The sequence below is a fragment of the Leucopleurus acutus genome (assembly GCF_964270905.1).
Source record: "Leucopleurus acutus genome assembly, chromosome: 2".
Classification (NCBI taxonomy): domain Eukaryota; kingdom Metazoa; phylum Chordata; class Mammalia; order Artiodactyla; family Delphinidae; genus Leucopleurus; species Leucopleurus acutus.
The window spans coordinates 149,399,666-149,414,204 of record NC_139143.1 but is presented as its reverse complement, the minus strand read 5'-3'; the positions used below and the strand labels follow the sequence as shown (position 1 = coordinate 149,414,204).

Sequence of the window (14,539 nt, the reverse complement as noted above, 5' to 3'; positions counted from 1 at the left end):
TGCTGAAGGCTTTGTTTCTATCACCTCCTTTAATCCTCACAAAACAACACATGAGAATGAGTTTCAGAGAGGTTAAAAAAGGTCACAGAGCTAGTGACAGAACTTTGGTTTTCGTTTTAGACATTCATGTAATAAAATCCGTCCCCCCTCCCCCAGTGTACAGTCCTATTTGTTTTACACGTGCAGTGACTCTTTTAACTACGACGACCAATAGGATACAGAACAACTCCAACACTCCGAAATTCTTCCTGAGGCTACCCTTTTGTGAGTCCGGTTTCTGGCCAAGCCCTGCCCTCAGCCTCAGCCCTTGCTCCACGCCACACTCCCTCTCAGCATAGAGAACCTAAACCTGAGCGGCTGGTACCAGCCTATAGAGCTTTTTTGCAAGGGCTGAGGGGGCCTGGGTCTCGAGCCCACCTGTGAACTCCAGCCTTGTCCCCAAAGGGTTCCCTAACCCGCGCCGCCCCGCCAGACGACCATACGGCCACGTCGCAGGCGCCTCAGTGTACGCGCACGCGCGCGCGCCCACGCCTGCCCGCCCCGCCCCCTGGCCGCCTCCCGCCCCGCCCCCGGTTCTAATTGCTCCGGCGCAGCAGAGGTTTCAATAGCTCTGCGCGCTCGTTAGGCCAGCCGTTCCTACGTTAGCTGCGGCTCCCGTGTCCAGAAGTGTCCGAGCCATGCATGTGGACATCTCACAGTGTCCGCTCCGGAAGCGGGTGTTTGTGGTGGGCGTTGGGATGACCAAGGTAAGCAGAGCCGCGTGTCCCCGGAGGCGGGCTCCCTGCTCTGCTGTCTGGGTGAGGCCTGGGGAGATTCGAGGTGACCGGGAACCGGGGGTGGGGCGGGGGAGAATCAGATTTGGGGCCGTGCGTCGGTTTGTCCTTCCTACCCGGAGGGCGCCCGGGGCATCCCACCGCCCAGCTTGGCTTCTTGGCCCTGGGGGCATCAGAGTGGCGACTCGGGTGGGTTGTGATGTAGGGCGTGTCTGCGGGATCGTAATATCGCAGGGTTGTTCCAGCGGCCATATCTTCCTCATTTTTTCCTTTTCTCCCTGGGGCGCAGTTTGTGAAGGACGCCCCAAGATGACCCAAAGTCCGCACCTCCTTTGAATCTGGGTGGAATCCTAAGATGTGTGGACCTCTGACGGAGGCAAGGTCCGCCTCACACCCGAAAGGAAAGCAGGTCGTGAATGTCGCCAGTCTGCACTTCCAGGAATACTCCTTGTAGGATCCCTTCTCAGGGACAGTTCCAGTGTAGATAAGGAGGAGAATCATTAGTGATGCTCAGCGTCTCGGCACAGGTGGCAGGTTTTCTGGATCCTCCGACCTTTGTTGTTCCTCAAGTGATACTCTTCTTGGTACTCAGGAGGCCAGAGACTCCTACAGTCTCACTTCTTGACATCCTCACCACCTCTGTGCTCTAGTGATGCCAAACTGCTTTTAGTTTCACCCCAAACTTTTTTATGCCTCTGTTGCTTTGCTTTCTGTTTTTCCCACTACTTAAGACCGTTTGCCTTCACTGGTTAACTTATTTGCATTTTTATTTTTTAAAATTATTTATTTTTGGCTGCGTTGGGTCTTCATTGCTGCACGCGGGCTTTTCTCTAGTTGTGGCGAGCAGGGGCTACTCTTCGTTGTTGTGCGTGGGCTTCTCACTGCGGTGGCTTCTCGTTGCGGAGCATGGGCTCTAGCTGCATGGGCTTCAGTAGTTGTGGCACGTGGGCTCAGTAGTTGTGGCTCGCGGGTTCTAGAGCACAGGCTCAGTAGTTACGGTGCACGGGCTTAATTGCTCCATGGCATGTGGGATCTTCCCGGACCAGGGCTCGAACCCATGTGCCCTGCACTGGCAGGCAGATTCTTAACCACTGCACCCCCAGGGAAGCCCTTATTTACATTTTTAAAAGATCAATTCAGACCTTCTCCAAGAAGCCTCCTCTGATCCTCCTGACTTTCCCACATGTTAACTTAGTACTTACTGTTTTATCCTGAAATTCTGTTTTTATGTCTATATTCTTCTTTTGCACGTAAGCTCCTCCAAGGTGAGTACCATGTCTAATTCATTGCTGTACCTCTAGCACCTTGAAAATGCCTTGTGCCTGAAGACCTCAGTGAATGTTAGTTGAACAATATTAAATGGATATGCTTTATGAAAGAGAGTTCCTAGGGGAAGTTCTCTTTCTGAGAAAACAGCCTTCAACTTGTTTTTATCTTACCCAGTGGGCTGAGAGTACACAAAGCAATAAAGACATGTAAGTAGAAAAGTCAGCTAATACGTTATGAAGCAGATACTTGGAGATCATCTATTGTTTCATGGGAAAGGGAACTTCTGGTATAGGTGGACAGTAAAACCTTTTAAAGTACGGTATAAATACAGTCAGATCCTCCACCACTGGCTGTTACATGTCTGGTTATATTGGCTATATAGAAAAGCACTGAGCTTTGGGAAGTAGGAGATGTATTTATGTTTCCTCAAGTTGAGAGGTGGAGGTGTGGGAGGTGTTAGTTACAATCTTCAGGGAAGAGATTGGGACTATGGAGAGCAGCTTTATTGATGTGCTTACTAGGCCAATGTATTTCTCTCTGGGTTTGATCTTTTGGAACTTGGGGGAGGGTTTAATGAAGAGGGAGAAATTTAGCAGATAATACTTTAAGCTCTGTTGGTAGATCTCAACTGGTTGTGGTTCTTAATTTGAATAGCTGAATTCCTAGACAACTTGAAGTTCTCTTAGTGAGGTTTTATTATCAGTGTAGGAAATTAATTCCTATGGTAAATTAGAATTCGCATGATGCATGTCAAGAGGTTTTAACACAACTAAATCACAACTACTACCTGGCTGACAGCAGGCCGAGTCACTTTGCTTATGCTGCCTACCTCCTGATATGCCCTCTTTTCATCAATTTAAATTCTGGCTGTCTTCAAGAACTGGTCTGTCTTAGTCGGTTAGGGCTGTATAACTGCAATACCTTAGACTGGGTGGCTTAAGCAAGAAATATTTATTTCTCACAGTTCTGGAGGCTGGGAAGTTCAAGATCAAGTCACAGGCTGATTTGGTGCATGGTGAGGTCCTGCTCTCTGGTTCATAGACAGCTGTCTATGGCAGAAGGGGCAAGGGAACTCTCTGGGCTCTTTTTTATAAGAGCACTAATCCCATTCCTGAGGGCTCCATCTGCATGGCTTCCCAAAGGCCCCACTTCCAAAAATGAAGAATTAGATTTGTGAGTTAGATATCAATATATGAATTTTGAGAGGGCACAGACATTCAGTCTATAGCAAGAGTCCAAGTCCTGTATTTTCTTAAAACTTCCCCAGACTGCTCTAAGTTACGTTGGCCATTTTTTTTTAGAAATTCTGGTGCCGTTATAGTCAGGACCATATAATTAAGGATTTGATTTTTCTATACTTTTATATATAATTCCACAGCCCACAGAAAGAAATATATCTTACATCACAACTCCATACACACATGCACTCACAAAACTGAAACAAGCTTGCTAACGCAACACTTATTATGTGTGATGAACTCTTGATATTTCCTATTTTGTTTCATTTTTTAAAATGCTGATCACAACCCACAACCCTTACAATTAATTTTGTCACACTCTACAAACCTACGGTTTAAAAAAATATTATAAAATAAATAAATAAAATATTACATTATCGTGTTTAATCCTCACCACATAAGGGATTATTATTATCCACATTTTATTGTCCATCTTTGTGGCTTAGAGGGGCTAAGTAATTTATCTATCTTGATACTGCTCCCAAATTTTGAAACTGCATTACTTAAAATCTCATGTTTCTTCCATGCTATCTCTAACACTCGTTAATGTTATAGGGTAGTTAATTCATCATTTAAGCATATATTCAATAAACGTAGTATGTGCTATATGCTAGGAGTACAAAGATGAAAAAAGCAAGGTTCCTGTTCTTAAGGAATGTATAATATGGAGGAGGAAAGGATAAACAGGTAATTTAAATATGATGTATTAGGACATTTGGATAAGCATGGCAGGTTGAAAATATGAATTTATCTCAATTGGTGCTTTCCAAATACCACTAAAATGACAGTAAGGGTGAAGTGACTAGGAGAGGAAACAATAGCAGAAAGATGTCAGAAAAACATTGGATGATTAAAAGCTGATGGAAAAGTGGTCATTGACTCAGAACAGAGAAACCCACAACCCAAGTTCCTGGAGAGGGGTTATACTGGCTGAGTCTTCCTGCAGGAATCCAGAAGGCTCAGAACCTGCATGTACTAGATGCCAAGTAAGGTGGGGATGAGAGGAGGGAAGGAAAACACTTCTATGGAATAATTGGATTCCAAGATCCTTTTTACCACTAGGTGACTATCCCTTCCTTGTCAGGGTATTGGAGGCTTGTTTTCTGGAGAAGCTGAACAGATGAGTCTCTAGAATCATCTGACCATTAGGCTTAGTGGAAGGCGGGAGTGAGGCCCAAGTTGAAAAAAAGGGAGTCAAGTGAAATTCTGTATACTAAATGATGGCACTTCCCGGCCCTGTTCCCAGAACACTGGCAATCAGACACATACCAGCTTCCTGGCAGAGGTTTGGAAAATTAGGTGAAATGGCTCCAGAGAAAAGCCAGATTACCACTCCACTCAAAGTGCAGGATTTTCTTGCTTCCTTGGAGGGATATTGCTTCCATTCCAAAGCATACCAGACCACCACGGTGTTTCTGAGAACCCTCCTGCATTCTTCCGTGCACCAAATGTGGGGTTTTGTTATTCTTTTTTTCCGTGCCTGCGACTGGTCTGGCACCCGGACTTTGATTCACGATGCGTGGTGGTGAATCCTGACTTTACAGCGTTTCTCCTCTTTGCGTCACCCAGCCTTCCGCTGCCATCACAGACACCGCACCGGCGTCTCCTGGAGACCTGGGTCTCCAGATCTCACTGCATGCGCTGGAGTGCTGGCGTTAACCTGTTGGCGCCTCAGTCTCGGCTATTTGGGGTTTTCGCACTGTGGGACCCCCGCCCCATCTTGGCCTGGCTCCAGCCCAGCCCAGCCTCTCGGGGGTGTCCGCCCGCCTCCACAAGCAGAGCTCTGGCGTCAGCCTAAGGCAAGGAGAGCAGACGCCTGGTTGCTTTTGATGTCATTTTTACTCTCGGACCTCTGTTCTTCTGAGGATCACGTCAATACCCCGGGTGTCACGCACCCCAGCAGGCCTCTCGGCACAGACACCGACCCACTCCACGCAGGGATCCGTCTCACCAGGAAAACCCCACTTGCCTGTGATATTTGGGACCTTCAGGATGACTGGATTGCGGGCTCTTGATCTTCCTAAGCAATATTATGGAGAAAAACCATATTTATTGTCATGTAGGATTTGGTTCTGTGGGTCTTTTTTTTCTTTTTTTTGTAAGAGAACAAAAACTGGTTAAACGAGGTCTGCTGAAGTTGTGACTTGACCCACACTTGACCCTTCAGCAGGAAGGAGACAGACCAGTTCACAGTCCTGCCTCCCCACAAGGGCGGGAGCCCATGCCTTCTTCCTCCCAGGCAGGAAGTGGAAGCCACCTTGGCAGCCCGCCACACCAAGCAGACCCCAAGAGCTGTTCATTGTCCTTCTGGGTAGGTCTGTGCCCAGCACATCAGCTTCTCCATGCTACCTGTCGCCCAGTTTTTCCGTTTGCTGCCCCACCAGAAACACTGAAGACCGAGGACTAGAGCTTCTCCTTCACGGGTCAGCTGCTCTCAAGAAGGACTGTGTTGGCTGGGCCATTAAGCTGCTTCCCTACTGCTGTCCATTAAACCTGTCACTGGAGGGGCTCCGGGACAGCCCCACCCTGCATCCTACCCGTGTGGACTGATGCTTTTGCAGAAAGGAGATGCCAGCCATCATCAGAGCACTCAACCACCAGCAACTCAGCTGAGACCCCAGCAGGGGTGCGGGACGACCACTCCCACCCCGCTGGCTGCTGTTCCTTCTTCCTCAGTCACTTGCTTGGGCTAAGGGGGACTGCAGGATGGAGTGTGAAGCCCAAGTCTGTTTCCCGACCTTATTTATTGAGGAGTGCCTCTTCCCTGTCCTCCCCAAGACGGCCCCCAAACCCAGTGTGCACCAAGTGGGGCTTAAAGGATGAAGCTGCTAGGCCCCAGGTAACTCTTCTGCAAAGTGACCTGTCCTGCCACCACAGCGTCTCCAGGACACTCCTGTTACAGGCATTGCAAGGGACCGACTTCCGAAGTGTACATCCTGGTTTACAATTAGCCTTGAGGGACACATCTTCCTGGGAATTTCTATACAGATGTTAGAATGGCTGATATGGTAACTTAAGTTTGCCTGTTTATGTAGTGAGAATTAGTCATTCACCAAACCCGTCTGTACCTTCCCTTTAGTGCGTTGCTTCCTTTTTAATAACGTCAAGAGCTGCCACTGTGTGGTACTCAAGTGAAGCCAGTATTTAAGGCATTAAACTTCATCCTGAACTCTGTCACCCCCTAGAATCAGCCCAGACAGCTGTATCCAGGGACACGGGGCCACTCCCTCAGTTCCTAGGAGGCGCCGTGGACTTAAACGTGTGCTAAGTGGCTATCTGACCTCACTGTCTAGTCCTGTGTCATGAATCTCTTTGCAAAAAGTAACGTATTTGTGCTTTAAGTAAAATTTGGTTTTGCAAAAAAAAAAAGTGCAAGATTTTAATGGACTTGAATATAACAAGAATATGAAAAGTTCATTGATATTGTTTTAAATTCAACATTGCAACTAACCTGTAAGAAACTCCCACTTGTCAAGTTTTAGTGTAGTATAAAAGAATATCCACAATTATCTAAAAAGGCTATTAAAATGCTCCTCCCTTTTCCAATCACATATCCGTGTGAGGTTAGATTTACTTCATAGGCATCAGCCAAAACAGCATAACACCAAATGCTGAATGAAGAATCAGCTGTGAGAATTCAGCTGCCTCCTGTTAAACCAGACAATAAAGAGAATTGCAGGGGACTTCCTTGATGGTGCAGTGGTTAAGAATCCGCCTGCCAATGCAGGGGACATGGGTTCAATTCTAGGTCCGGGAAGATCCCATATGCCATGGAGCAGTTAAGCCTGTGAGCCACAACTACTGAGCCTGCGCTCTAGAGTCCGTGAGCTGCAACTACTGAAGACCGCGTGCTCTAGGGCCTGCGTGCCACAACTACTGAGTCCGCGTGCTGCAGCTACTGAAGACTGTGCACCTAGAGCCTGTGCTCCACAACAAGAGAAACCACCGTGATGAGAAGCCCGCGACCGCAGCGAAGAGTAGCCCCCACTCACTTGCTGCAACTAGAGAAAGCCTGTGTGCAGCAACAAAGACCCAATACAGCCAAAAAAAAAAAAAAAAGAATTGCAGAAATGCAAAACGATGCCACTCATCACTTTTTTGAGGGGGAGATATAGTTATTTTTCATAAAAATTATTTATGTTAACATGTAATGGGTTTTTTTTTGAGTGAATTGAAAGTTATTTTTAAATGTCCTATTTTAAGTGCCAAGAGGGTAAATACTGGTAAATATAATCCTCATAATCAAAAGCCCTTTGGTATCTTCAGTGATCTTTAAGAGTTTAAAGTTGTCTTGAGACCGAGAAGTTTTGAGAATTGCTGGATCTAGTCATTGAGCACCAACAACTGTTAGAAACACAAAGAGCAAAAAATAATCAGATGTTATATGCTTCCTTATGAAAGAATACACCACTACCTGTAGTTTTGTCAGGGAGATAGAATGTGAGTCTGCAAGCTTCTGGATCCAGCTGCCAATGTGTGGGAAATAAAGAGAACAGAGGAACATGTTGAACTGCATGAGTATGCAATCTACAAAATCCAGACTGTGGGAAGCTACAGGCCAAATGCTCTGGGTTCTTTAACAGATGTATTGAGAGGAAAAGAAAGTAGTGGAGGGGAACCTGTAGATTAAAAGAGAATTTGAAAGGCCTATAAACACTTTAAAAAGGGGCTGAACAATAGTGTCTACAGATAGACACTTGGGTGATAAAACTATGAAATACTAAAAGGAAGTGATTATTGTAAGAATCAGGATAATAATTACTTTGGGGGTGGAGCGGGGTTGAGATTGGAACAGAGTGCTTAGAGGAGTTTGTGGAGGGGCAGGCAGGGTTCAATTTTTTAGTCTGGGTGGTTGGTGTCAAAGATAAAGGTAGACACTAGGTAAAGTGTTAGGACAGATTTTAATTAGTAATATGCTATTGCAAAAGGGAAGAAGTCCAGTGTGAACTGAACTAACTTTATACAGATGTGACTGGGTATTTTAAAGGGATAATAAGGGAATAGGGAGGGTGGTGAGTAGGGACACAATACAGTAGTCCCTTGGTATCCCTGGGGGATTGGTTCCAGGATCTCTCTTGGATACCAGGATCCATGGACGCTCAGTCCCCTTAGTTGGCCCTCTGTATCTGTGAATGCAGAACCCATGGATGCAGAGGGCCGGCTGTAGGGTCAGGGAAGTGAAAACTTACATAAAGTGGGGAGAGGGGAGGCTAGTTCACATGAAACCCATCTGGATTTGCTAACTGGTGCTTACCCAAGCTTAGGCTCCTACCCTCCCACAGAGACTGGGAGACCAGCCCTGTATTCAGGTGTTGGCTGGAAGAAGCAGTAAATTCTTTTGACAGCCTTGAGTTTTCTCAGGCAGGTGCTTTAAGTGGGGCTAGGGTCCTCCTAGGGACCTGGCCTTGAGCAAGTTAGAACTCATAAAAACTACATTAGTGTTTAAGTTTTTAGGCCAAGGTTGAGACCTAGTAGAGAAGAGGACTCAGAGGAGCTTGGCTAGAATTTGGTAAAGGAGAGAATCTTTGTCAATGGTTACAAGAGTGTTTGCCTTAAAATAATTCATTAGGAGATGTGTGTGTGTGTGTGTGTGTGTGTGTGTGTGTGGTTTTCTGTATCTCTGTTATTTACAATAAAAAGGTTAAAACTTTAAAAATGAGGCAGTTAACTCCAGGAAAAACAAAGCAAAACAAAATTGTACAATAAAGCACATGTAATCATAGTATACAACCTAGCCCAATACTAAGAAACATTATAAGGTAAGCACTACATACTGATTTAATAAAAAAAATTGTGATTCAACTGTATAAGGAGGATGGGGGAACTGTAAATGTATATGTGAAGTGGCCTGAGAGACCTAATTCTCATTGGCCCTTATTAGAGACTATGATATAATTTCTTACATTGATAAAGAAATAATAGTATAAGAATATTTAGAAACATGGCATTTTATAAAAGAAGAAATATCTAAAAGAATTGAAAATGGATGTTTTGGGAGCAAGTAAGACTAGTGGGTGGAGAGTAGTGGAACAAGATTGCTGTTTTTATTATAGGTCTTGAGGTAGGTTTTTATTTTTATTTTATATTAAAAAAATAAAAACTAAAAAGCAAATGTAAACAGAACATTACCAGCACCTCAGAAATTACTCTGTGCCTTCTTCCAGTCACTGACTCCTTGCCTGCAAAGGGTTACCATTATCCTGACTTCTGACCTTTAATATCATAGGTTAGTTTTGGCTTTTTCATTCAACATTATGTCTCTGGGATTCATCCTTAATTTTATGTGTAGTTATAGATTGTTCATTCTCATTGAGGTAACATAGTCCATTGTGTGAACATTGCATAATATATTCAATTTATTGTTAATGGACATTTGGTAGTTTCCACCTAAACATGCTTTTCATTTTGAAGGAGTAATGTTGTATGTGTTTATTTGCTTGACTAATCTTTTAAAAACTGCCTTGATTTCAGTAAGAAATGAGAAAGTGCAGTCATTTCACTACCTGGATGATAATGTGGTTATTAATAGGTATTACTTGGTGGAGCCTAGTAGCACAGTACTCTCTCCTTACAGTAAGTGCTCTCTATACTACATGCTCTGATTGTAATTAGTGAACTGAAGAGTAACTACAGGTGAAATAGGTAATTTGGGGCTGCTGAATTAGGGAATTATGAAGGATTCCCTAATTCAGAAGTTATGAAGAATTGGGGTGGGTAAGAGATAGGAACAAATGTTAAACGTTTTGTTTTGGTTCAGTTCAACAGATGTATTTTGGCACTGTGTAATAAAGTGTGGCATTTAAGTCTAGTATCTATACAGTGTTTCAAACTGGGTTTTGTGATCCATTGCAGGGGGTAGTGACGTCTGTTTAGAAGGTTGCCTCTAGCATTAAAAAAATTGAAATAGAATCAAAAATACTGTATCAATATAACAAGGATAAGTATTTCATGAAAATTTTGCTTCACTATGTGTCTACCGGGTCATGTATGTTATCGTGGTTTGCAGTTAAAAATTTTTGAAAGCCATTTCTCGTTAGCACAACCTCTGACTAGCAGACCACTCCATCTTATCTAATTGATCACTGTATTTGGTAGATTTTACTTCACTTATGTTTCTCAAGTCTCTTTGCTTCTTTCCATTCTTTCTGCTGCTATCTTAGTTAACTCTCACTTGGGCTATTTCAGAATTATGCCATTTGGTCTCACTGCCTCCAGCCTTGCTCCGTTCATTCATTTCTCAACATTGCATTTAGAATGATCTAACGTGCACGTCTTCTCGGCCCAGACTCTCTCTCTCTCTCTTTTTAAAGTAGGGCTTTATTTTTCAAAGCAGTTTTAGGTTCACAGCAAAATTGAGCAGAAAGTACAGAGGGTTCCTACATACTCACTGCTCCCGACCCTACCGGAAAGCCTTGCCCACTATCAATGATCAGCATTAGTGTGGCACATATGTTATAGTCAGTGAACCTGCATTGACACATCATTATCACTCAAAGTCCATAGTTTACATTAGGGTTCACTCTTGGTGTTGTATATTCTATGGGTTTAGACACATATGTGGTGACACGTATACATTACATCATCATACAGAATAGTTTCACTGCCCTGAAATCCTCTTGCTCTGCCTCTTCATCCCTCCCTTCCCTCAGTCCCTGACAACAACTAACTTTTTTTTACTGTCTCCATAGTTTTGCCTTTTCCAGAATGTCATGTAGTTGGAATCATACAATATGTAGCCATTTCAGATTGGCTTCTTCACTTAGTAATATACATTTAAAATTCCTCCATGTCTTTCTGTGGTTTGGTAGCTCATATCTTTTTAGTGCTGAATAATATTCCATTGTCTGGTTTTACTACAGTTTATTTAACCTTTCACCTGCTAAAGACATCTTGGTTGCTTCCAACTTTGGCAATTATAAATAAAGCTACTATAGGGCTTCCCTGGCGGCGCAGTGGTTAAGAATCCGCCTGCCAAGGCAGGGGACACGGGTTCGAGCCCTGGTCTGGGAAGATTCCACATGCCGTGGAGTAACTAAGCCCATGCGCCTCAACTACTGAGCCTGTGCTCTAGAGCCTGCAAGGCACAACTACTGAGCCCGCATGCCACAACTACTGAAGCCTGCGCGCCTGGAGGCTGTGCTGCACAACAAGGGCAAGCCACCGCAATGAGAAGCCCATGCACCGCAAGGGAGAGTAGCCCCTGCTTGCCACAACTAGAGAAAGCCCACGTGCAGCAATGAAGACCCAGTGCAACCAAAAATAAATAAATAAATAAATTTAAACAATAATAAATAAATAAAGCTACTGTAAATATCCATGTGCAGGTTTTTGTGTCAACATAAGTTTTAAACTCATTTGGTAAATACCAAGGAGCACAACTGCTGGATCATATGTTAAGAGGATGTTTAGTTTTGTAAGAAACTGCCGAACTGTCTTCCACAGTGGCTGTACCATTTTGTATTCCACCAGCAATGAATGAGAGTTCCTGCTGCTCCACATCCTGTCAGTGTTTGGTGTTGTGGTGTATCTCATTGTTTATTTCAGTCTTTTTTTTTTTTTTTTTTAAATCCACTGTCTTCAGGATAAAGCCCAGGTGTCATAGGAGGGCATATAAGGTCACTTGTGAATTGGCTCTAGAACCAGGTTGAAGTTTCAGCTCCACTAATTATTAGCTGTGTATCCTTGGGCAAGTGACTTAATCTCTGCCCTTGTTTTCTTATCTTAAAATGGTGATAAGAGTAGTACCTACCTCTGAGGGCTGTTGTGAGGATTAAACAAGTTAATACATGTGAAGTTCTTAGTACAGTGAGTAACAACAGTAAGTGCCCAATAAATATTAGTAATTATCATCGTTTGGTCCTCAGTCATTTTTCTGTCCTTATCACTTGCCATTTCAAATCATGTTTCAGCCTCTGCAATATAAAATTGTTTGCATGTAAAACTGTTATATTCTGTCATTTCCAGGCCTTTGCTCTAGAATTTCCTTTTCTTTCACTTAGCTAATTCCTACTCATCCTTAAAGACTTAATTTAAACATCAGTTCCTCTGGGAAGGCTTTCTAGTCCTCCAAAGCTGGGTAATTGTCTCTCCCAAATCACTCTGTACTTATGACACTGTGGTGTAATTGCCTGTTTTCCATTAGATGCTAAGCTCCCAGAGGGTACGAACTGTATATTATTTATTATCAGAGTCCAGAAACATGATAGGTGCTCAATATGTTTTTGTTTAAATGAATAGACGAATGAATTTCTGCAGTTCTCTGTTGTGAAAAAATCTAACTATATTTGTTTCTATTTATTATCTCTATATTTCTAGTTCACAAAGCCTGGAGTTGAGAATTCAAGAGACTACCCTGACTTGGCAAAGGAAGCAGGTAATATAGAACATTCAGATCCTTGAACATTGTAGTTTATTGTGTGGTCTGTCTTGATCGTGGAGCAGCCTTGCAACCTTAACAGGAAGCTGGGTCAAAGGAGATGTTTTAAGTTCAAGGCCAAGCAGTCTAAGCTTAGGTATCAGCTGTTTAAGGGAGTGCTGGGGAATACAAGCTTCCCACTCATGGAGACCTTGGGAGCTCGGTGGTCCCATGAAGTTGTTCAGGTACAGTCCTCCTCCTAGGAAGCCTTACCCTTCCTCCTATTCTTGCCAGCTTGCTGCCAGCAACCCAAAAAGGGTTACTGTGGTTTTTAATTAGACACTGCTTGTCTCTACAAGTACCTAGTGCACTCAGTGTTCATAAATTAGGTTTCATTTCAACTCCATCATTCAACTCAGTATTTAGATATTACTATACAGGGAATCAGAAATCTCTGCCCCGAAAAGGAAAGTTCATGAAATTTGATTAACTGATGTTGATTTTCCGGGTAGACACTGTTCATTTAATGTTTTATTTTTTTATTTTTCTAAATTGGTTTTCTGTTTTTTTAAATTTTTAAATTTAATTTTATTTATTTTTTTATACAGCAGGTTCTTATTAGTCATCAATTTTATACACATCAGTGTTTACATGTCAATCCCAATCTCCCAATTCATCACACCCCCACCCCCACCCCCCGCCGCTTTCCTCCTTGGTGTCCACACGTTTGTTCTCCACATCTGTGTCTCAATTTCTGCTCTGCAAACCGGTTCATCTGTACCATTTTTCTAGGTTCCACATATATGCATTAATATAAAATATTTGTTTTTCTCTTTCTGACTTACTTCACTCTGTATGACAGTCTCTAGATCCATCCACGTGTCAACAAATGACCCAATTTCGTTCCTTTTTATGTCTGAGTAATATTCTATTGTATATATGTACCACATATTCTTTATCCATTTGTCTGTCGATGGGCATTTAGGTTGCTTCCATGACCTGGCTATTGTAAATAGTGCTGCAATGAACACTGAGGTGCATGTGCCCTTTTGAATTGTGGTTTTCTCAGGGTATATGCCCAGTAGTGGGATTGCTGGGTCATGTGGTAATTCTATTTTTAGTTTTTTAAGGAACGTCCATACTGTTCTCCATAGTGGCTGTATCAGTTTACATTCCCTTGGTGTATTCTATTTTAATTTTCTTTTTCTGCGGCTATCTGGGATCATATTCTATATGTAGTTTTGTATCCTGATTTTTAAAACTTATTATTATAAAGATTTCTCCACTTAAAACTGGAAAAAATTAATTTTTGCATATTTCATTATATATTTATGCCATAATTTTTGTTGGATATTTGCTTCACAACTTTTTGGTATTTTAGAAGAACTATAGTAAATTTCTTGCTGAATACAAATATTTGTTCTCACCTCTAGTTATTGTTGAGGACAAAGCCTAGAAGTAGACTCACTGGAACAATGAACATAAACAGTTTTAAGACTCTTGTCAGATTATTTTTCAGACTGTTTATATTATTAGTTTCAGTAGCAGCATATGAGAATGCTCTTTTAAACATAATCTCATCAACATTATTATAAGTAAAACATTAATTGTTTTGCTCATACCTTAAGTGGGAAAAGATAACTAGTGTGACTAAACCAATCCCATAATCAATCATATATCTTCTTAAGTTAAAAAAAACTTCAAAGTAATACATTCATATGGTTAAAACACACACACACACACACACACACACAGATGGCTTATGCTTCCCAGGCCCCTTCCCCAGCGGGCAACTTCTTTTAACGGTTTTGGCTTTAGTTCTTCTGGTGGTTATCTCCGTATCTCTAAATATTTGTTCCACCACACTTATTCCAGTTTTTGACTTATCACTTTTAGACATCTGT

The 14,539-nt window shown here is 42.7% G+C and overlaps 1 protein-coding gene across 1 annotated transcript in view; it reads left to right on the top strand.

Annotated features, from left to right (window-relative positions):
- The first annotated feature begins 600 nt into the window (after positions 1-600).
- Positions 601-14,539, top strand: part of SCP2 (sterol carrier protein 2) — a 168,084-nt gene continuing 154,145 nt past the window's right edge. The window contains exons 1-2 of the mRNA XM_082863512.1: positions 601-746; positions 12,596-12,653. Of these exons, the coding sequence (XP_082719638.1) occupies positions 678-746; positions 12,596-12,653 (127 nt within the window). The 5' untranslated portion in view covers positions 601-677. The remainder of the gene's footprint in view (positions 747-12,595; positions 12,654-14,539) is intronic.